The sequence below is a fragment of the Elephantulus edwardii genome, unplaced genomic scaffold, assembly GCF_000299155.1.
Source record: "Elephantulus edwardii isolate Elephantulus edwardi_28Jun2011 unplaced genomic scaffold, EleEdw1.0 scaffold00155, whole genome shotgun sequence".
NCBI classification, from domain to species: domain Eukaryota; kingdom Metazoa; phylum Chordata; class Mammalia; order Macroscelidea; family Macroscelididae; genus Elephantulus; species Elephantulus edwardii.
Genome location: NW_006399905.1, coordinates 6,985,658 through 7,007,401, shown reverse-complemented (window position 1 = coordinate 7,007,401; position 21,744 = coordinate 6,985,658). Strand labels below are relative to the sequence as shown.

The window sequence follows — 21,744 nt, the reverse complement described above, 5'->3', positions numbered from 1 at the left end:
GATCCATCTAACATCAGCTACAATATCTCTAGTACCACGACCCTTTCTAAACCCAGCCTGGACTTCTGGTAGTTCTCTGTTGATGTGCTGTTCTAGTCGTTTTTGGATAATCTTCAACAAAATCTTGCTTGCACCTAATGTTTAGGTGTGCTAAAAAAGCTATCTTGCTACAACAGTGGGAGAACATTGTTTCTCTCTGCGATTTAAAATGAGTTGCCTGTGGTAGCCTGCTATCTTATTCTTTGCAAACATATCAACAGCATGGTTGTCAAAATGATACAAAATACTCTGAACAAGTAACAAAACAAAACCCCCTGCTTTCAAACGAAGCGAAATCTGAGATGGTAAGCCATGGTTGCATCGCTTTCGGGATGTGGCGGTAAAATCGCCACTGCAGTGTCTCCGGGTGGTTGTGATGGTACAAAACATGAGAGGGGCAAACGGAAGCCCTCAAGACTGCTGACTTTCAGGAAGCAAGGAGGAGTCTTTAACTGAGGACCAGCGCCCTAAGGAAGGGAATTCGAACGCGCCAGGAGGGCACGGCGAGCCTTCCCGGCAGGCTTTGCGTCCCGGAAGTGGACCCCACTGTCGATGCTGCCAGGTTGCAGTTCCGGGTCAGGCCCGCTGCCGCCTGCGCACTGTTACTGCCGCAGTGCCCCGCCCCTGCACTCCGGACGTGGCAAGTCGGTGCTGGACCCTGCGGCTCCTGGTGCTAGATGGCTGAAGGCGACCAAGGGACCGACCAGAGGCAGGTGAGGCCCTGGCCGGCGCGGGTTGTCCACAGGTGGCTGCCTCACTTCGCTGCCCCGGGCCTGTTCTGTCCCCCGCCCCCTCCCGGGGGCACCGTCTTCCCCCTGTCATCCTTAGTTCCACGGTGCTGCCCGGCCTTGCCATTCCGTTGACCACCTTCCATTTCCCCATTGCCTATATACTCCCGGGCTGTCCGGTCCTCTTGGCTGTCAGTACTCTCGGGCTTACCTCGGGCGGTGTCATGGCCAACTATCGCCATGCGCCAGAACGTCAGCCATTGGTGGTCGAAGCCTCCTCTCCGGTCCCTACTTTTGTTGCCGCTGAGTCATTTTGGTGCAGCCGTTTGAGGGTCGCCATTTCTTTTTCTGCGAAATGGATAATGACGCGGACCCCTGAGCTTCCCGAAGGTTCACACGATCGTCCTCATCTTACTGAGCTCCCCCCAGTGCACGCTTTCCATGGACAGTCAGTGAGCCTTTTCCCGCCGGCCTCCAGCCACAAATTGAGATTAAAAATGTAATGTGCATTTGGCATCCCATTCTTCATTTTTAGACCTAGTTCTGCTTTCTTAAGCCCTAGACAAAAAAAATAATTCATGGAAGGTTTCCGGGGTTTGCTTGTCAGTAACAAAGCCGCTACCACCCAAACCTTGTGCTGTAAATAAAAAAAGAAAACAACAAACACACCACTAAAACCCCGCAAAAACCGCCCCCAAAACCTCCAACACAAAACTAGTGAGTCATCCAGTAGGAATCTAGGGCTCCTGTGGCAAAATCCTGCTGGGAGTGAGGGTAGGGATTGTCTGTTACGGAATGGAAGGTGGGGCTGAGAAAAAAAAAAAAGATGTATCCGCTAAATTGTTAATCTCGCTACAGGGTATAGAAGTGCGAGTACACTGTGGCTCGTTAGTGTCCCAAAGTGCAAACACTACAGTAGGGCAGGCAAATTTCGCATCTTTGCAGTAGTGTCTGGCAACCATCCAGAAGACGGGACCTAGTGATCTGCTGTTCAGAGAGTGAACCCTTTGATATGTCAGCTAAGACACATCAGGGCTTATTCATAGAGGCATTCTTTGCAGAATAGACTAGAGATGTTGGATACAAATACTTTCTAGAGGAGTGAGGGAACATCAGGGTTTTAGGGTATGCAAATTTGTTGACTCTTTTTCCCCCCTCCCTGGTCAACTTCTTTCAGAATGAGGAAATTGAAGCAATGGCTGCTATATATGGCGATGAATGGTGTGTCGTTGATGACAGTGCTAAAATATTTTGTATTAGAGTTAATGACACTACAAAAAATCCCAAATGGACACTTTGCTTGCAGGTATTTTTTTTTCTCTCCCCTTCTCTACAACCACTTTTCAGTTACAGTATTGACTCTGACTGACCACTGGTTCTTTTTATTACCATTTTTGAGTGTGATACTCTAAATTGTCTTTTGTTATTGTTGGCTTTTGTCAGTGAACAGTTAAGCATATGGGTAATTAAATCTGAGATCACTCTAAATCATGCTTTAATATATAGTTGCATTTTAAAATCTTAATACTTTTATTGTTTAGAATCTTTTTAATATACAATTGATAGGCTTGAAATGAATTTCCTCTCCTTTTTCCTGTGCATCTTATCTGTAAGTGGGTAAACGTAGTAAGATGGCTGACAGTAAGAGGAAGGAGAAACCATTAGGTGATTCATGCTCACCAGAATCTGACAAGAGAGAGACTAGTTGACTGCCTCTATGAAAGGAACTGCATTGAGCTTTTGCCATTGTTTGTTTCATGATAGTATTTGTTTGGAAGGAAATGTGTGTGGCTTTCTGTTTTGTGTTAGCTATTCTATCATATATTTAATGAGATTTTATGTAAGATTTTTTTGTTAAAAATTTTCTTACTTAAAAAAATTTTTTTCTTACTTATTTTCAGAAGAATTCTAGAAAAATGTTTGAATGCTACTCTGTACTTTTGTGTTTAAGATAGAATATTATTTTATGCCTTTAATATAACTATTTTATGCCTCTGTTAGCTTTCCTTTTCCTCTTGTCTCTGTCCCCCACCCATATTTTCATGATACTGATTTTATAATATCTATGCAAATGATTAGCTCCTTTTAAAAAAAATAGCTGCATACACATACACTCCACATAGAAGCAGAAATACTAGGAAAGAATTCTCTGCTTAGATTTAACTGAGCAATGGTTTTATTCTTTAGGTTGGCACGTTAGTAATTTGTCCAATGACTAGCTTTACATATATAATTTTTGATCGATGACAAAAGTGTACACAGATTTGTTTTTAAACTGCTTCGTAGGTGCTGCTACCGAATGAATACCCAAGTACAGCTCCACCCATTTATCAACTGAAGTAAGCAATATCTCTACATTTATATCTTTATGAAAAGATTATAATTTTCTAAAACTGTCTCTCACTGTGTTAACACTGTGTTTATGGAAAAGACATTTTTAACATGCATACAGAAGCTAAAACACCTTTTGGATGGGTATAGAAAATTTAAGTAAAAAAAATTCTATGAAAACACCTTGAAATTTGTCACAGTTTGTAAGTATAAAGTAGCTATAGAATTCTTTTTAGAGGTACAGAAGGAAAGCTTTCTCATTAGGCAACTGGTTGTTGTTGTTTTTGTTGTTAGTTTCCAGAGAGGTGGTTTTGTCAGCTCTTTGAGACCCCATGTGACAGAGTAGCGCTGCCCCATAAGATTTTCTAGTCTTTACAAGTTTCCTGTCCAGGGGTTTGAACTACCAGTCTTTGGGTTATGTTTTGCCACCGGCACTCTTTTTCGACAGTTTGTTGTTATGTACTATCAAGTCAGAACCAATATGTAACTAGCCCCTCAAGTAGTGGAGGAAATGCCCCATCTTTCTTCCGTGCAGCAGCAGCTGGTGGATTTGAACCACCTGCCTTTGAGTTGGCAATGCAGCCAGCCAACTCACCAGGCCACCAGAGCTCTCTAGTATTTCTCTTACTCTAACACTGATGACTTAGACACAATTCCTTGATTTATCTCTACTTAAGTCTGTCAGAAGCAGTGTCTCTGGTGCTTTTCTCTGCCCCTTCCCAACACTGTTAATGAACCATCATCCTAGCAGCCCAGCTTCATTTCAGAGTCTTGGCCTGTTGGCCTACTTTTCCCACTTGACCTAGTAAGATTTAGAAACCTGTAAAGGACAGAATTGTAGAAAGAATAAATTATTAGAATTTTTATCTGCTAATATGATTATCTCTCTGTTTATAATTTATATTAAATTTTAAGATATAGACTAGGTAATTTTTGAAAAATTACAGTAATATAATGGAATATTAATAGTGGTTCTATAATGTTGCAGTGAAAAATGTAGAATGCTGTAAAGAGAAATACCCATTAAAAAAAGAAATTTTTTTTGATCCATGTGGCAATTAATTTGGTACTCATTTTTAAGATAGCGGAAAATACCAGACAACCTTTTATATTGTGAACACTGTGAATATGGAAATCTAGATTCTAGAACCTGATCTTTCACTTAGATAAACTTGTGTAAGTCTGTGATATCTTATGAGCCTGACCATATTTTTTTTGTAACACTGAAGTAGAATAATAGGGATTTAGCATTGTCATGGTTTATTTCAAGGACCTAGTGAGTTCATACTAATGAAAGCATTTTGAAACTTTATAGATTTACAAACATCTAACATATTAATGCAAAAAAATGAGACTAAAGCCAATTTGTGTTTTAATCAATAATATCTGTATGAGATAAAAACACAATCCTTGAATAATCTTCTTTATTGTGTTTTATTTCATCTTAGTGCTCCTTGGCTTAAAGGGCAAGAACGTATGGATTTATCCAATAGCCTTGAGGAAATATATGTGTAAGTGACAGGTGATTTTGAAAAAAATTCTCTATTAGTGATTATATTGTGGATTTTTGTTGGAACTGTAAATGTGTTAGTAGTGACTTTTCTAAACTTTTAAAAAAACACCTTTTTGTTAAGCTACTTTTCCATTAAAAAAAATGAAGAGACTTTGAAAAATTGATTTTTATATGCAATTCTAAATATATATTTGATATGACTTCTAGTTAGATAAAAAACATAGCAACTATAATACCTATAAAAACACTTATTCAACTGTGAAAGCAAATCCAAAGATACGGCTCTTGTTTTGAAATTTTCATAGGTTATATAGAATGAGATTAATAACAGCAGAGTCCTAAGATTAATTATTTATCAAACAGAGTTTAATGTTGGTTTCTCTTATTTTAGCACTTATAACTAAGGACCTATTGATATATTTATTTTTCTTTTATTCAACAAATGCATTATTATATGTCGTTGTTATGTGGCGTCAAGTCACTTGTGACTTACAGCAACCCTGTGTACAACAGCTCAAAACCCTCCTCTATCCTGTGCCAATCTCACTGTTTCTGACACACCTACTCTCATGACCTCAGTCACGGAATCAGTCCATCTCATTGAGGGTCTTCCTCTTCTGTGCTGTCCCTACACCCTCCCAAGCATCACGTCCCTCTCTAAGGGCTGGTCCTTCCTTGCAACATGTCCAAAGTATGTATGTCAGACAAAGCTTCAGAATCTTGTCTCCAAGGGAGCAGCATCCTGGTTTCACCCTCTCAAGGGTGAACATGTTTGTTCTCTTAGCAGTTCATGATATATTCAGTACTCCAACACCACAGCTCAAAGGCATCAATTCTCTTATCCCCAAGGCATCCCCTCTCTGATGCATAACAAGTGATTGCAAAGACCATGGCCTGTGTCAGGCACACTTTGGTCTCCAGATTGATAATATGGCTCTTCAGTACTTTGGAGAGGTCTCTGATAGCATATTTTCCCAATGCAGTTTGTCTTTTGATTTCCTGGCTGCTTGGTGCCGAGAGTGTTGATTGTGTAGCCGAGGAAACTAAAGCTGTAACAGTCTCAGTCTCTTCACCATCCATCATGATGCTGTCAAGTTAACCCAGTGGTGAGAATCTTTGTTTTCTTGATACTGATCTTCAATTCATATTGAAGGCTCACATTACATTATAGGAGGCATTATACTATATTCTGTGGGAGAAAGATGACCAGTCTTCAACTATGTGGTTTACGGCTTTGGAACCTTGCTGGAGGGTCAGCTGTGAGTCACTTCTGACTCTTGCAATGAGCTGAGTTGGTATACATAAAAAACCAAAAATTATCTCTATTTTCATGATGTTTATAATAGTTTCCTGGGGAGGGAGATGGAAAATATTATTCAAACCATTGTAAAAATTAATGTAAAATCACAGCCACTGTCTTATCTTTATGTGAAGAAGAAAAATATTAAAAATTTCAAAGAAAGCCTGACCTAAATCTGTTGTTGTTTGTAATGTAATTTGACTTTAAAAAATTCTTCAAATTCACTGCTTTGGAGTTAATTCGAACGTGTAGTTGCCTTCCATTGATCCAGAGCTGCTAGTGGATTTGAACTGCCAACTTTACAGTTAATTGCCTGATACATTTTGTACTAAGTTACCAGGGAATTATTTTACTTAAGAGCTAAGTTAATTAGATAAAGGATAACACCAGTGAGGGCATAGCAGGGGCCAAGTCTGTGTGTTAATGGAGCTTGGCTTATTTCAGAAGACAAAGTCATGGTGATATAAAATGGGAAGAGGTGGAGGAAGGCAGGGAAAGGACATGGAGATAGCAGAAAAAGCCATGTAGAAACTTGTAGGCCATGCTGAGATGGTCCATCTTTATTTTTAGTGTAGCAGGAAGCAGAAGGATTTTAGGTAAGTGTAGTGGACACTGTCTTCATTACCTGGTGCTACTATAACAAAAGATACTAAGATTTTTTCCTCTTACAGTCCTTGAGTTCAAAAATCCAAAATGGTCTCAAACCCCAAAATAGTCTCAAGCCTATCTATTTCTTCTTAGGATCTCTCCCATAGTTTCTGGGGTCTACTGGTAGTTCTTAACATTCTCTTGCTTGTAAATGGGTCTTCACATTGGTGTCTGTATGTGTCTCTGTGTCTGTCTATTTTGTCCTTTTTTTACAATACCACTAAAAAGTAATTAGATTCAGGACTCACCCTATTCTGGCATGACCTTATTTATATAATGACCCTCTTATTTATAAACAGTGTCTTAGGTTCACATGGGGGGAAATTTTCATAAAACAATAAGCATGTTAACAGATTTTTATTTAAAAATGATCATTGTGTTTCAATGTGAAGAACTGACTGAGAGAAAACAAACATAGTTGTGAACATGAGTTAGGGGGCTTATGCAATAGTCCAGAGAAGATAAAACTATAATTTGGATTTTTGTTAATGAATTTCTTGATTCATGAGCTTCACAGTGTTCTGGAGTGATAGCATTCTTCTGAGAAATGGTCAGAATTGAGTTCTTTGTTCTAGGTGACCACCTCATCTGGTATCATGAGGAAGCAGCCACACCTTTTTTTTCTTCTGCATCACAGACCAAATTTCTTTTCCTTTCAAACTACATAATTGGAAATGTTTGTGTCTGTAAAATAGATTCTGCTCCTTCTCTCCTCAGATTTGAAGTGTTGTCCTCTTTGAATTCCCACACATGGTTTATAGTTGACTCTAGGAATAACCAAGGATGGAGCATAGCAGTATGGGATGTTTCATTTAGAAGTTTGGTCTCCCTTAGCATCTAAATGGAATTTATTTCATCAGTGAATTTTTTCTGTTATCTATCCCTGTCTCAAAGATATTATCCTCTCTTCTTCTGTGCCTCCCTTAAACTTTTCCCCATAATCCTTTATTTTTTATTTACCAATTCCCCTGCCCCTTAGAAAATAGGTATGCATACTACCATTTTGTTCACCAGTGGTATCATAATTGTACCTCTGATGGTCATTTTTCAGTACTTATTTGACCGTGGTAATCTTTAGTGGTGGTGAACACTGCTTTCTTGAAAAACTTTCCACAGTTGGCTCCCTTCATATCAATAGTTTTCATCAGTGAGTTTTTTCTCCTAGTTCTGTGCAGTGTCATATACTATAACTATTGACCCCAGAAGTCTTCCCCTTTCCTAATACAGACATTTCCAAAGGTCATCATTGAACTGTTCTTATAATTCAGCCTAGCTATTTGGGATTTAGAAAGGGCCACACATTACAAAGCCATTTATGTTAATGATAGAATATGGGGTATACCATATTGTTTTTTGAAAGTACTTGGAAGACCCTAGTCCTAATGACACTATTGTACAAGTAGACTAATGGAAAAGTACATTTTTGTTTCAGTGAGTCATATTTTTCCCATATAATTCCAGCAGGAGGCAGCAAGTGAAAAATACTTCAGTCTGAAAATTAAGCATGATATAAATGTGCGAACATACTTCACATTTACAATTTAATATGCTAATTTTTATACCACTCTTCTGGGTTTTTTATTTCTTTAGCATCATTTGAATGCTAACTTGATTTTTGCTAAGATAAGAAGATGAATTATCATTAGTCGTTTTTATAAAGGGAAACATGGAGCTGGAATGCCAATAGTTTGTTTTTCCCAGTAAACATTCAGTTTCTGCCTCTAAAGTTGCTAATACTCTGTTAGTCATTTATAACTAACTTCTCCTTCCAGCAGTTAATGTGTTTGGCACCAGTAATCAGGAGATGTATTGGATTGGGCAAGTGCACTTTCAGGGAACTCTCCAAAATGATGAAGCACAGTGATGCCAGTTTGAAGACTAAGAGGTGCCTAATTCAGGCCATGGTCTTCTCAGTCACCTGCTACACATCAGAAAGCTGGACAGTTAATAAGGACAGCAGAAGAATTATTAATGCCTTTGAGTTATGGTGCTGGAGTATACTGACTATGGACTGTCAAAAGAACATAAATATGTCATGGAGACAGTGCAGCTAGACTGCTCCTTGGGGCAAAAAAGTGGCGAAACTTTGTCTTTCATACTTTGGACATGAAGCTAGATGAGGCTGTTCCTTGAAAAGGGACATCATACTTCAAAATCAGCAAAGGAGAGGAAGACCCCCAACAAGATAGATTGACACAGTGACTTCAGCAATGGTGAAGAGGTGAAGAAGATGGTAGAGGGTAGTACAGGGTTCAGGATGGCTGTTAATACGGTCACTGTGAGACATTCTTGACTCAGTGGCACCCAACAACAACAGCAACAACTACGTTTAAACGATACCCCTTTGGATTTCCAAGGCTGTCAGTCTTTATGGGGAGGAAACTGTTCATCTTTCTTGATGTGTAGCAGATTCAAACTACTGATCTTTCAGTTAGTAGCTGAGCACATAAATGCACTCTGCTACCAGAGCTCCTTGTTAGAAGTTTGAAAGTTTAAAAAAATAAGAAGCATGTCAATATAAAATAGTGCTATGATTATTAAGAGGTGTGGATTATTAAGAACTTTACTCTTTGGAGATTTTAGCAACAAACTGTCAGGATTTTTGATGAAGACCTAAATATGGATTCCAGAGTGGAGGTCCCTTTGAGCAGTATTTGCTATGGAATGAAAAGGAAAGAGCTGCTCATAATCTACAGTGAATTGCACTGCAAACAACAGGCAATACTTCGACAGTTCGAATTCACCAGCATCTCTGAGGGAGGAAGATGGACAGTCTCCTCCTGTACAGAAAAACTTCAGAGAACCCACTGGAGGTCAGCTTTGAATCTGCTCCGACTTGAATGCAGTGAGTAGTAGGATGGAGAATAAGCTGGGAAAGAGTTGAATAGGAATAAATAGTTTAAAGGCCTGGCCACTATAGAAAGAACAGTCAGTAAACCAGGAAGAAAGTGAGTAGAGGCCCTTAGTAAGGCAGTGGGAATGTGGGTGGAGAAAAAAGTGACCAGTTAAATATTTACTCTTTTTAAGAGGAAATGAAAGGGATTGAACAGTTTTGTAGGGTTTGAAGTTATGATGGTTTAGTATCAAAACAAAGGAAAGAAATCAAGAAGTTAAGGAATTGAACAGGAGATTTCAGAGAGTAATTCTTGAAAACAGTGTGAAGTATTATAACTAAGTGTGCTAGGGTCAGAAAATCAAAAGGGAAGAACCCACTCTACATTTCTCTAGCTGAAGAAATTGAATAACAAATTCAAGGCTTGAGTTGTAGTACTTAAAGATGCTATGAACAAAATCTTGATTTTTCCAGGAAGTAGCAAAAGAAGATGGAAGAAATATGTAAGAGTCATTGTACCAGAAAGAATTTGCTGACACAGAATCATTTCAGGAAGTAGCATGTGATCAAGGACCAGTGGTAATAAAGGAAGAAGTTCAAGTTGCTCTGAAGGAATTGGCAAAATATAAGGCCCCAAGAATTCAATGGAAACCCAAGTTCCCCATAAGTTAAATGGACTTAAAAAGAAAAAAAAAAAGAATTGATGGAATAGTAGTTGACATATTTCTTCAAACAAATGCAGCCCTGGATATGCTTACTAAACTGTGCCAAGAAATCTGGAGGACAGTTACTTGGCCAACTGACTGGAAGAGATCTGTAGATATTCCCATTCCCAAGAAAGGTGCTTCAACAGAGTGTGGAAAAAAGCAGACAGTATCACTAATATCACACCCAACTAAAATCTTGCTGAAGATTATCTAAAATTGACAGAATAAGTACATTGACCCAGAATGACCAGAAATACAAGCAGGATTTAAAGAGGCTATGGCATTAGGGATATTATTGCTAATGTCAAATGAATCTTAGCTGAAAGCAAGGAGTACCAGAAGTATGTCTATTTGTGTTTTATCAGCTATGCTACAGCATTTGACTATGTGGGTCACACACAACAAATGGTGGCTAACATCAAGTAGAATGGAAATCCCAGAACATTTGATTGTTCTCACGCAAAACCTTTATCAAGACCAGGAAGCTGTTCTCTGAACAAAGCAAGAGAACATTACATTATTGGGGGGGTGGGGGGAAAGAACATCAAGAATGTATCCTTTGTCCTTACCTTTTCCGTCCATTTGATGAACAGATAATTTGGGAAGCTGGACTTTATGAAGAAGAATGTGGCATTAGGATTGGAGGAAAACTCATCAACAACCTTCGTTATGGAGATAACATAACCTTGCTTCACTGAAACTGAGGAGGATTTGTATTATTTGCTGTTAGAAGGTCAGGGACTGCAGTCTTCAATATGGATTGCATCTCAACATAGAAAAATCCCAAAGATCCTCACCACTGGACCAATAGGCAGTATCATGATAGATGAAGAAAAGATTGAGGCCATTAACAATTTCATCTTGCTTGATTTACAGTAAACACTTTTGGCATCAGCAGTCATGAAATCAAAAGACAAGTTGTAATGGGAACATCTGTCAAGGACCTCTCCAGAGTGCTGAAAAACAACCATGTCAGTCTAGAGACCAAGGTGCACCTGATCCAGGTCATAGTCTTCTCAATTTCTTGCTGTGAATCTGACAGCTAGACGGTGAATGAAAGATTATAAAAGAAGAATCTATGCCATTGAGTTGTATTGTTGGAGAGGAATATTGAAGATACCATGGACTACCAGCAGAACAAATAGGTTTATACTGGAGAGAGTGAAACCACTTTACTTCTTGAAGGCAAAGATTTTGAAGCTCCCTTCACATAATTGGGCATGAAGAGCAGAGATAGACTGGCTAAGGATAGGGAGGATTCAGAGCCATTGTTCATAGGATCATTGTCATAGTCAGCTTGCACATAAAAACAATAACAGTAATATTTTAAGGAGCTCTGGTGGCCCAGTGAATAAGGAGTTGTGCTGCCAACCCAAGGTTACACAGTTTGAATCTACCATGGGAGAAAGATGAGCAGTCTCTTCCCATGTGATTTATAGCTTCTGAAAACTCACTGGTGTCATCTATGAGTTGGTTCTGATTTGATGGCACATGACAACAATGATATTACTATTTTACATAAAATTCAGTAAATTATTATTCTGGTATCTTTATTTGTTGATATGTCATGACATCATCATTTAATGGTGAATTAAGCTCTGGAAGTTAGTCTTTGAAATGACCTGAACTCTTTGAGTCTGGTGTCTCATCTCCAAAACTGGGATGACATCATGAGAATTAAATGACATTTCTATATAGCATGCCTCATGTTGCAAAATGAGACCAGTCCTTGGAGACGGACGTCATGCTTGGGAGGGTAGAGGGACAGTGCAGGAGAGGAAGACCCTCAGTGAGATGGATTGATTTAGTGATTTGGGTCATGGGGGTAGGTGTGTTGGAGATAATGAGATTGGCACAGGATAGAGCACGGTTTAGGGCTGTTCTACATAGGGTCGCTATGAGTCGCAGGCGACTCGACAGCACATGACAACAACAACAACATAACAACATTCCTCAGCATGTACTTTGATGTGCTGGTGAGTCACAACCTCCTCATACCTGACCCTCCGTCAGGTTTTCAGAAGCTGTAACTTACACAGGAGTAGATTGCTCATCTTTCTCCTGCAGAGCAGCTGGAGTTGGCAGTGCATCTACCTACCCACTGTGCCACTAGAGCTCCTAGCTGTCGTCGTTGTTAAAACAACTATATGATCCCATCATTTTGAAGATGACATGACTGAAATGCAGAGGTCAGTAATTTGTCCAAAACCAAGTAGATTTGTAGTGTATTTAATAAGTAGCTTTACTATTAAACCAACAAATGAGAAATACTAGAAGATGAAAGACATGGGAATTAGAAGAAGTAGAATTAGGGCCACAGCTTACCTGGTTTTGATTATGCCAGACTGGATGGTAGTTATTTAAAGAGAGTTAATCACAAAATAAAAACTAAAATAGTAGTTTTGTGTTCAAGTTTATGCAAATTTTGTTCCAGACCGTCTATTGTTTAGCTCTTTTGTTATTTGATGTTAGAAGTAAAAGTCAAGCTTGAAAGAAAACACAAAACCTCTGTAATGACAAATTTAAAACAAAAAAAAATTGCTGTCAACGGTAAAATCCTGGAGTCTGAAGAGAGGAGTTGATTACCATTTTACTCAGGAAACTTTTCACATTCTGTCATGGTTTCTTTAAATTGTTTTTTAGCAGTTTGGTTACAAAATGAATGAGTTTGATAGGTGATACCAAGCAAAAAAATTGCCCTGCATGAAGCCAGTACCAGGGGAGCAGAGATTGATATGAGTTAAGTGATTTTATAATCATTAAAATTAAATCTTAGTTATAAAAGTTCTCTAAGATGGTATTCCTACCAAGGTATCTGAATGTGGGTGAATAGTCATAGAAGGTTGATTTTTCTTGTCTTATAGAGTTGTAAGGATTAAGTGATAAATTTCATATAAATAATTTCCTCTAATATCTTGTGTATCGTATTGTTGTGTCCCTTTGAATTAGAACCAGCCCATAGCTGATCCTCCAGTGGGTTTTGAGATTGATAAATACTAGGTGTTCTTCTCACTTATTTCGAACATGTTATTATGAGGGACCAGTCCTTGAAGAAGAACATCCTGCTTGCTAGAGGATCAATGAAAAAGGGGAAGACTCTGAGTGATATGGATTAACACAGTGGCTGCACCAGTAGCTTAACCACATGGCAGAGATTGTGGGATGTGCAGGACCAGGCAGTGTTGCATCTGTCTTACATAGGATTGCTAAGACTGAAAATCACCTCAAGGGTACCTAGCAACAGCAGGGTGATGATGATTATGGATAAAACTTAATAGAATGAGGTTAGGAGCTGGTGAGAACTGCATACAAAAAATCCTAAATTTATTATAAACATGGGCTGAGGAATCTACCACCTCATTCACTACCATCTCTTAGTGCTCTGTGGAGTAAATACATGGTGACTAGAAGAAGCTTTAGTCAGAATCTTTTGAATGAATATGGACTCAGTTGAATAAAATCTACTTTTGTAAAGTCTTCATTTAGTTCAGACTTTTAAGAAGTATTTTTGTGGGTTTTTTAAAAAAGACAAACTTATTTCTTTAAAACCTGTAACTGTAGACCTTGTAAAACAGCAGTTCTGGTTTGGAGCTCCTTATTGCTTTTCATGTCCTTCTCCAAGGAATAGCACCTCCTAGCAACATGTCCAGAGAGCACTCCGGCAACACCCTCTTGAAGACATGGCTTTTTGTTCTTTGGCCATGGAATGTTTAGAGCTCTTCTCCAACACCACAGCTCAAAGGTGTCAATTCTTTCTCTGTTATTATCCGGGAGGCTGGGGTCTGTGAGGAGAAATGTGGGGTCAAGATTGGTGGAAGATCTATCAACAATTTGTGTTATGCAGATGACACAACCCTGCTTGCTGAAACTGAGGAGGACCTGAAGCGCTTGCTGCAGAGGGTCAAGGACTGCAGCCTCCAATATGGATTGAGGCTCAATGTCAAGAAGACAAAGATTCTCACCACTGGGCCAATTGGCAGCATCAGGCTGGATGGTGAAGTGATTGAGATTGTTAACAGCTTTGGTTTGCTGGGCTCCACAGTCAACACTCTCGGCACAAGTAGCCAGGAAATTAGAAGATGTATTGCCATGGCAAAGTCTGCTTTTAGGGACCTCTCCAAAGTACTGAAGAGCAATGGTGTCTCTCTGGAGACTAAGGTGCGTCTGATACAGGCTATGGTCTTCGCAATCACTTGTTATGCATCAGAGTTGGACAATGACCAAGGAGGATAGAAGGAGAATTGATGCCTTTGAGCTGTGGTGTTGGAGAAGAGTATTGAGAGTACCATGGATTGCTAGGAAAGCAAACAGATTCATCCTGGAAAGGGTTAAACCGGGTGGCTCCTTGGAGGCAAGGATTCTGAGGCTCCATCCAACATACTTTGAACATGTTGTAAGAAGAGACAGGTCCTTGGAGAGGGACACGCTTGGGAGGGTAGAGGGACAGCACAGGAGGGGATTGATTCAGTGACTGGGGTAATTGGGATGGATGTATCAGAAACAGTGCGTTTGGCACAGGACAGAGCAGAGTTTAGGGCTCTTGTACATAGGGTTTCTATAAGCATATAACAACAACAACAACATCCTTATTCATTGTCCAGTTCTCAGAAGGGTAACAATTAATTGGAAAGACTATGGCCTGAAACAGGCACACCTTAGTCCTCATGATGCTGGGAAGGGTGGAGGGTCGAAGAAGAGGAAGACCCTTAACTAAGTGGATTGACATGATGACTGCTGCATTTGCCTTTTGTGTGTTAGGAAGTGTGAGGATGGCACAGGATAGAATAGGGTTCAGGTCTTTTGTTCGTAGTGTTGCTATGAGTTGTACTTGACTCGATGGCACCTAACAACAGCAACAACAACTGCTTTTTCAGGTGGTCTTGGATGCATTTTTAACTTCTTTCCCTGGGCTTATTTATACTTTATGGATTGTATACCATAGAGTTGGAACAGACCCATAGCTGATCTTCTGAAGGGTTTTCGGAGGCAGTTAATTGAACGAGAGGAGATTGTCTTCTGTGGAGCACCTGGTGGATTTGAACTGCATACCTTTGGGATTGTAGTGCAGCTTCTTATTAGGCCACCAAATCTCTATAAACTATTAGTAGGCTTAAATTAATTTTTATCTATATCTCACATTGTATATTTTACATTTCTGTCTCTTCTAAAAGGAGATGGGCATGAAATTGCTTTATTTAGTAGAAACCCAGCCAACATTCTCAGTTTTTTAAAAGATCCTTTTTAATTAACTAATGTACTTTTTAGGAACCAATTCACACATTTGCTCTAGTGCTAAGATTGTAGGTGAGTTGGGAGGAATTTGAAGATACGGACTTATTTTGAGAAACTTATTTCATTATGAATGCTGGTTATTTATGTTTTCTTGGTGTATGCTGATGTATGATAAGAAAGAGAAATAAATAATGGTTTCAAGGGGGGCTGACTTTTAGGAGAAGGAGATAAGGATGTTGCTAAGAAGTAGTCTTTTGAAGGCTTTAAATAAACATACCAAAACTTACTAAAATAAGTATCATTCTCTAAAGAGTTGACCCCTGAACATTTATGTCATTGCTGTTGCCATCATGTGACATCACTCTGTGTATGTGACTCCAAAACCTGTATACATTCTTATTCCCATTGATCCTTAGAGATTAATTTAATTGCCTGAAACATTATTTGGAACCAAAATGACTCAGTTTAGGTGATAGAATATTTTACTAATAACAAGATGTTAATTGCTATACTGATTTTAGGTTTGGTTTTATAAATTGACTCTGATGAAATTTCTTGAATGCACTATATTTTTCTTTGCCCAGTTAATATACAAAATGGTAAGTGTCTTGCAGTTTGTTTAAAAATTTTAGAAAAGCAAGCGTGATCTAATGGACATCAATACTGAAAGTTTACCCATTGTTGGAAATGAAATCAAATTTACATTTATCCAGTTCAAATAAAACATTTTCATTCTTTTGGTTATAATTTTTCTGCTTGTTTTAAGTAAAAGCAATGTTAATTTTGTAGACTGTTGGAATTTTAAATAGTAACAAAAAACCTATATTTTAAAAAAAAGCATAGTAAGATTGTACATAAATTTTTTAGTTGAAAGTATTTCTGTGCTTTCTGGGATATGAGAAAGAAATCTTTTGGAATAACAATTTTATTTTTCTGAATTTTGTTTAGAGAGAATATTGGTGAAAGTATTCTTTACCTGTGGGTGGAGAAAGTAAGAGAATTTCTAATACAAAAAGCTCAGATGGCAGAACCAGGTAGGATTGACAAATATTATCAATGTTCTTTTACACTTAAAAAGAACTAAAAATTTCGTGTAGATGTTCTAGTTGGAATTTTATTTGAAGATGTGTTGTCTTTTATGGTTTATGTATGATTAAACATCCGTTTCTCTTCAGAGTCCATTCAGTCACATTATTATAGCTATTTCTGTGAAGTGTAGCCTCTTTGGTTTTATAGTATAATCTTATTAAAAACTTGTATGATTAAAGAACTTTGGTTCCAAAAAAATCTATATTCTCTTTGACTGTTAAGATTACATGAATTTATAAAATGTGTATGAATTAATGGACTACATAAAGTAGACATTGACATTTATTGAGTCTAATGTTTGTAGAAAAAAACCCAATAGTGACTAAAATAATAAATAAAAATTCATTTTGAAAATGAATTTTTAGAAATAATATATCATTTGCATACTATATAGTATTAACAGAGTGTACAATTCAGTAATTTTTAGTATGTTCATAAAGTTGTGTGGTCATTAAAGCTATTTCATAGTATTTGAAAACTGATCTTTATTTAACTTATTTTATTGAAATGTGAACTAGAACATGGTGATTCTAATATTTCTTATTTCATTTTGTTAGTCTTTATTCCGCTTATCAGATAACAATCACAAAGGACTTTAAGAGATAAAATTAATTTATTAAACCCGAACAAGATTTTACTCACAAATAAGATTTCATTCTCAATAAGTTCTGTTTTTAAACTAGGGGGAAAAGGAGTTTTTTTTTAAGTGATAGTAGTTGACTTACAAACTTTTCAGATTATTCACAGGAAACCTGTTGAGTACTCCCTAAGCAAAGTCATACTTTGAGGTGGATGTCACTCCTGCTTCCAATTAAAGTTGATAGTGCTGTATATTTTTATAGAACATTGTACCTCTTTGCTATAAATCTTACTATACTCTTAACAATGAAATGATTAACTGGCATGAAGGTGTCATTTTCTTGTGAGAAACTTTCTGAAGTATTCTCCTTAACTTTTTTTTTTATTTTGTAACATTTCAATACATTCGTAGAGGAAAATGGTTCCTGAAATGATTTTAAATAAAATATTATGTATCCATTGTTATTTTAGAGTATAAAAGTGTTGCAAAATGGGATGCCTACTGAGCACAATTCTAGGACCTCAGTAAGTCTGGGATCACTTAATTAGTATTGTTTGCCATTGAGTTTGACTCATAAGTGACCCTTCAGCTGGTTTTCAGAGGCTGTAAACCTCTGTAAACAGGAAATTGTGCATCTTTTCCTGCAGAGTTGCTGGTGGATTTGCACTGCTTGCCTTTGAGTTGGCAGGACAACTTCCTTGTCACTAAACCATCAGAATTCCCCTACTTAATTTCAGCTGTTGCTGTTGTGTGCCATTGAGTCAGGATCTTCAGTAGTGGACCCTTCAGCAGGTTTTCACAAGTGGTAAATCATACAGAAGATTTCTCATCCTTTTTTCTCAGAGCAACTGGTGGATTCAAACCTTGTGCTTTTGGGATTGTAGCACAGTTTCGTACTACTAGACAACCAGAGCTAGGAAAGTTAACAAGAATTTATTTCAAAAATTTTATTTTTATTACCTACCTAAATCCAAATTCTTTTTAGACATTCTTCATATTTAGTATTTGTTATGTTCTGTATCTTAAGATTTTGAATTTTTTAGAAATTTGTTTGGAATATTCTTCCTTTTTCCTTGAACTTTTTTATTAAGAAGGGAATTTTGCTGATATAGTTTTAACTGCTAACTGAACAGCAGTTCACATCCACCAACCAACCGCTCCTAGGGAGAAAGAGAGGTAGGCTCCTCTTGTTAAAGATTTACAGCCTCATATGCCCATTGGTGGATTGCTGTAAGTTGGAATCGGCTCAACAGTAGTAGGTTTGGTATTTTTGTGTGTTAAAGTGGAAGGATAAATTATGAAGTATTAACCTAACGGTAATAAGAAACTGCACTGCAATCCCAAAGGGAAGCAGTTCGAATCCACCAGCTGTTCTGTGGGAGAAAGATGGACAGTCTTCTGTGCTATTTACTGCCTCTGAAAACCTGCTGGAGGGTCAGCTATGTGTTAGTTCAAACTTGATGACACACAACAGCAACAATATTATAGAGCTAGTAGTCAGAAAAGTGCATGGGATTTTCGTCTCTGAGACTCCCATTTGACCAAATACTTAGGCATTTTTCTTTCTTTTTAAAAAATTTTTACTGTGATTTTCATAAAAGTTTACAGAAGAAATTGGAATTTTATTTATTCATTGTTGCCCATTTACCTCCTTCCTCTTCCCCCAGTTCATTTTCTCTTTTCATTTTAATGAACTTTCTATTTTTATTGTGGGAGCTCTGGTGGCATGGTGGCAAGAAGCTGTGCTGCAGTCCCAAAGGCACATGGTTTGAGGCCACCAGCTGTTGTGTGGGAGAAAGATGGGCATTTTCCATGGGAGAAAGATGGACACTCTCCTCCAGTGCGATTAACTGCTTCTGAAAACCCATGAGTCAGTTCCAGCTCTGTGGTACACAACAACAGCGGCGACAATTTTGATTTTACTTTTAGCCTGTAGTGCAAACTTACCCTTATTTTCATTTTTCCTACTATAGAAGTCTTAAATTTACAAGGGATAATACGGACTCCCTGCATTCAATTGCACCCCATAGCAACCCTTTATGACAAAATAGAACTGCCTCATGGGTTTCCTGTGCTAGTAAATTTTTATGGAAGCATAGATTTCTTCATCTCTCTCCTGCTGGTGAGTTCACACTGCTGATGTTTTGGTTAGCAGACCAATAGGCTCATGAAAGAATTTACTCAATTATTTACATTTTTAAATATTTTGAACAAATATTCTTTACAAAAATATGAATATAATTACAAAAATGATGCAGAATTCTCTTGCCCTACTTTCCTTTTAGCATCTTGGCACATGTATCAAGAACAGGATGTTTACCTGAAACAGTATTATTAGCTAAAGAGTTTAGCAAAATGTCTTTTTGTCTCTAATTTCCTTTTGGCTATCATTCTCACATCCTGCTCCCCATGTGTATTGTGTTTAGTTGTTTCTCCTTTGTCTTCTCTGTCAGTAGTTTCTCAGTTTGTCTTTGACTTGTATAACCCTGATGTGAGCTCCCTACTAGTAAGATATTTTGTAGAATATCCTTCAGTTTAGATTTGTCCAGTGTTTTATCATAATCTTGGAGGAAGGTACGCATTTTTGATAGGAATACCACAGAAACGCTACTGTATTCACTGAAAGAGTCTTAAAGCCAGTTTTGTCTTCTTGTTGATGTACTTTCCTTGATCCTTTAAGATGATGTCTGTCAGATTTTTCTACTCTAAAAGTACTATTTGATCATTTATATCAAAGTGGAGGCACATGTATTTATTTTGTTCTGTGCAATAAAATTCACTACTATTATTGTTTAAAACATTCTATGTTTGGCCTTTAGTAATTCCTTCAGATTGACTTTTTTTTTTTAAAATAATATGTACTGCTCATCTTGTTTTGAGACATTTTCTACTTTCTGGACACTCAAGGATCATCTTGTGATTTCTTTACTTCAGTCCAATAATCAGCCACTTCTCTGAGGACTTTCTATCGAGAATGTTTTGATATAAAAAATGAAACCCATTGACCATGAAGTCAGTTTCGTCTCATCTCACCCTATTAATAGGACAGAGTACAATTGCCCCATATAGTTTTCTAGACTATAATCTTTACAGAAGCAGAATGCCTTGTCCTTCTCCTGTGGAGCAACTAGTCGGTTTAAACCACCTTTCTATTTTTCTTTTATAGTTAGTGGCTGAGTATTTAACCATTGTACCTTCAGGACTTCTTGCTTAGACACCAAGACCCATCTACTTTTTTAAGGGTAATTTTTTACTTGCTTTGGTAGACTAGTCATAAAGTCTTATATCCACGTAGAACCAGAAATAAAGGAGAAAACTGAAGAGGAAGATGTTGAATGTGAAGATAATGTCACTTTACCATGCAATTCAGAAAGTCCAGTTAAAGCATTGGATACTGCTGTCATTGAAAATATAAAAGGTATAATGTTCCTAACTAGTTTCTTTTGAGGAAAGTGGGGTGGAACTTTGGGATGATACAGAAATAGAGCTATAATCTAGGGCTCCTATCCTGCTTCAAACTATGGATCTCTCATTTTATGCATTTGTATATTTTTTAATTTAAGGTTTCTCTTGGAGAATAGAATATACTATTAAAAGAAAAAATATGAAAGACACCATCATAATATATAGATAGCATCCAGTGCCTATTGGCTTTAGTGCGGTATTTGACTATATTATTACAAAATCATTACAATATTATTACAAAACTTATAAACAGGATAGTGTCAGAGGGGACATACAGTATACAGCCTGAACCTGACTTCCTGTCCTGTTCCTGCCACAAACTAGTGTGTAATTTATAAGTTGTTTAAACCTCTCCAAACTCTTTCAGTGCATGATGGTTGAAATATACTTCATTAATTGCTTTGCAAATGGATTCAACCAAGTAGTGACTAGAAATAAGAGGAAATGTTAAGTCTTTTTATTGAGTAACGTTTTAATTTTAACTGAATCAGATAGCAGCAGTTATAGATAGTACCAGTTTCTCATCAGTGTTAATGATTAATTAGTGATTCTTAAAAGGCACATTAAAAGGAAATCCTGATACTCTGTGAGATACCAATATGAGCTTTTGAGGTATTAGTGGTATGTTTAATTCCTTTACAAAAAGTATTAACAGTTCTTCGAAAGCTACACTATCTGAAGTCATAGGTTTTCCATCCCAGAGGTGATCAACAATAGGAAGAATAAATAAATTGTGGTATTAGCAGATCTTACACTCTTTGGTTTCAGTTCTTCTAAATATTTTAAAACATTTCTGTATCAACATTACTTCAAACCACAGAGTCCCAACCCACTATTTGCTTTGGTGACTTGGACCATTGCAAATCCTAATTATTTTTATCTTATATATAATACATTTGGAAACTTGTTACTTAAAGTTATGATTCTCATTTTTATAACAACTGTTAAAGGCTGGTAGGGTTGATTTGCTATGTGATGGATTTTTTCCTTTCCTTCACTGCTTTCCCATGCCCACTGTTACCAGTTGTTTAGTATTTGAATGTAAGAATTTTAATAAAATAAATGCCTTCTTTAAATTTCTAGAACCAGAAGAGGAATTACCACCGATTGATCATGGTGTTCCCATTACAGATCGAAGAAGTACTTTTCAGGCACACTTAGCTCCTGTCGTTTGTCTCAAGCAGGTAAAGTTACTTACTCCAGCTCACTTTGATGTTGTTTTACATAAGTAATTCTAGTAAATATATTTTAATTTTACTTTTATCCCATTTTATGACTA

At 37.4% G+C, this 21,744-nt stretch overlaps 1 protein-coding gene across 1 annotated transcript in view; it reads left to right on the top strand.

Moving 5' to 3' along the window:
• The first annotated feature begins 716 nt into the window (after positions 1-716).
• The window catches only part of IMPACT (impact RWD domain protein), a 45,902-nt gene continuing 24,874 nt past the window's right edge, over positions 717-21,744 (top strand). Inside the window, exons 1-7 of the mRNA XM_006895040.1 lie at positions 717-752; positions 1,945-2,073; positions 3,054-3,106; positions 4,547-4,609; positions 16,280-16,365; positions 20,296-20,418; positions 21,549-21,649. Coding sequence (XP_006895102.1) covers positions 717-752; positions 1,945-2,073; positions 3,054-3,106; positions 4,547-4,609; positions 16,280-16,365; positions 20,296-20,418; positions 21,549-21,649 — 591 coding nt within the window. The remainder of the gene's footprint in view (positions 753-1,944; positions 2,074-3,053; positions 3,107-4,546; positions 4,610-16,279; positions 16,366-20,295; positions 20,419-21,548; positions 21,650-21,744) is intronic.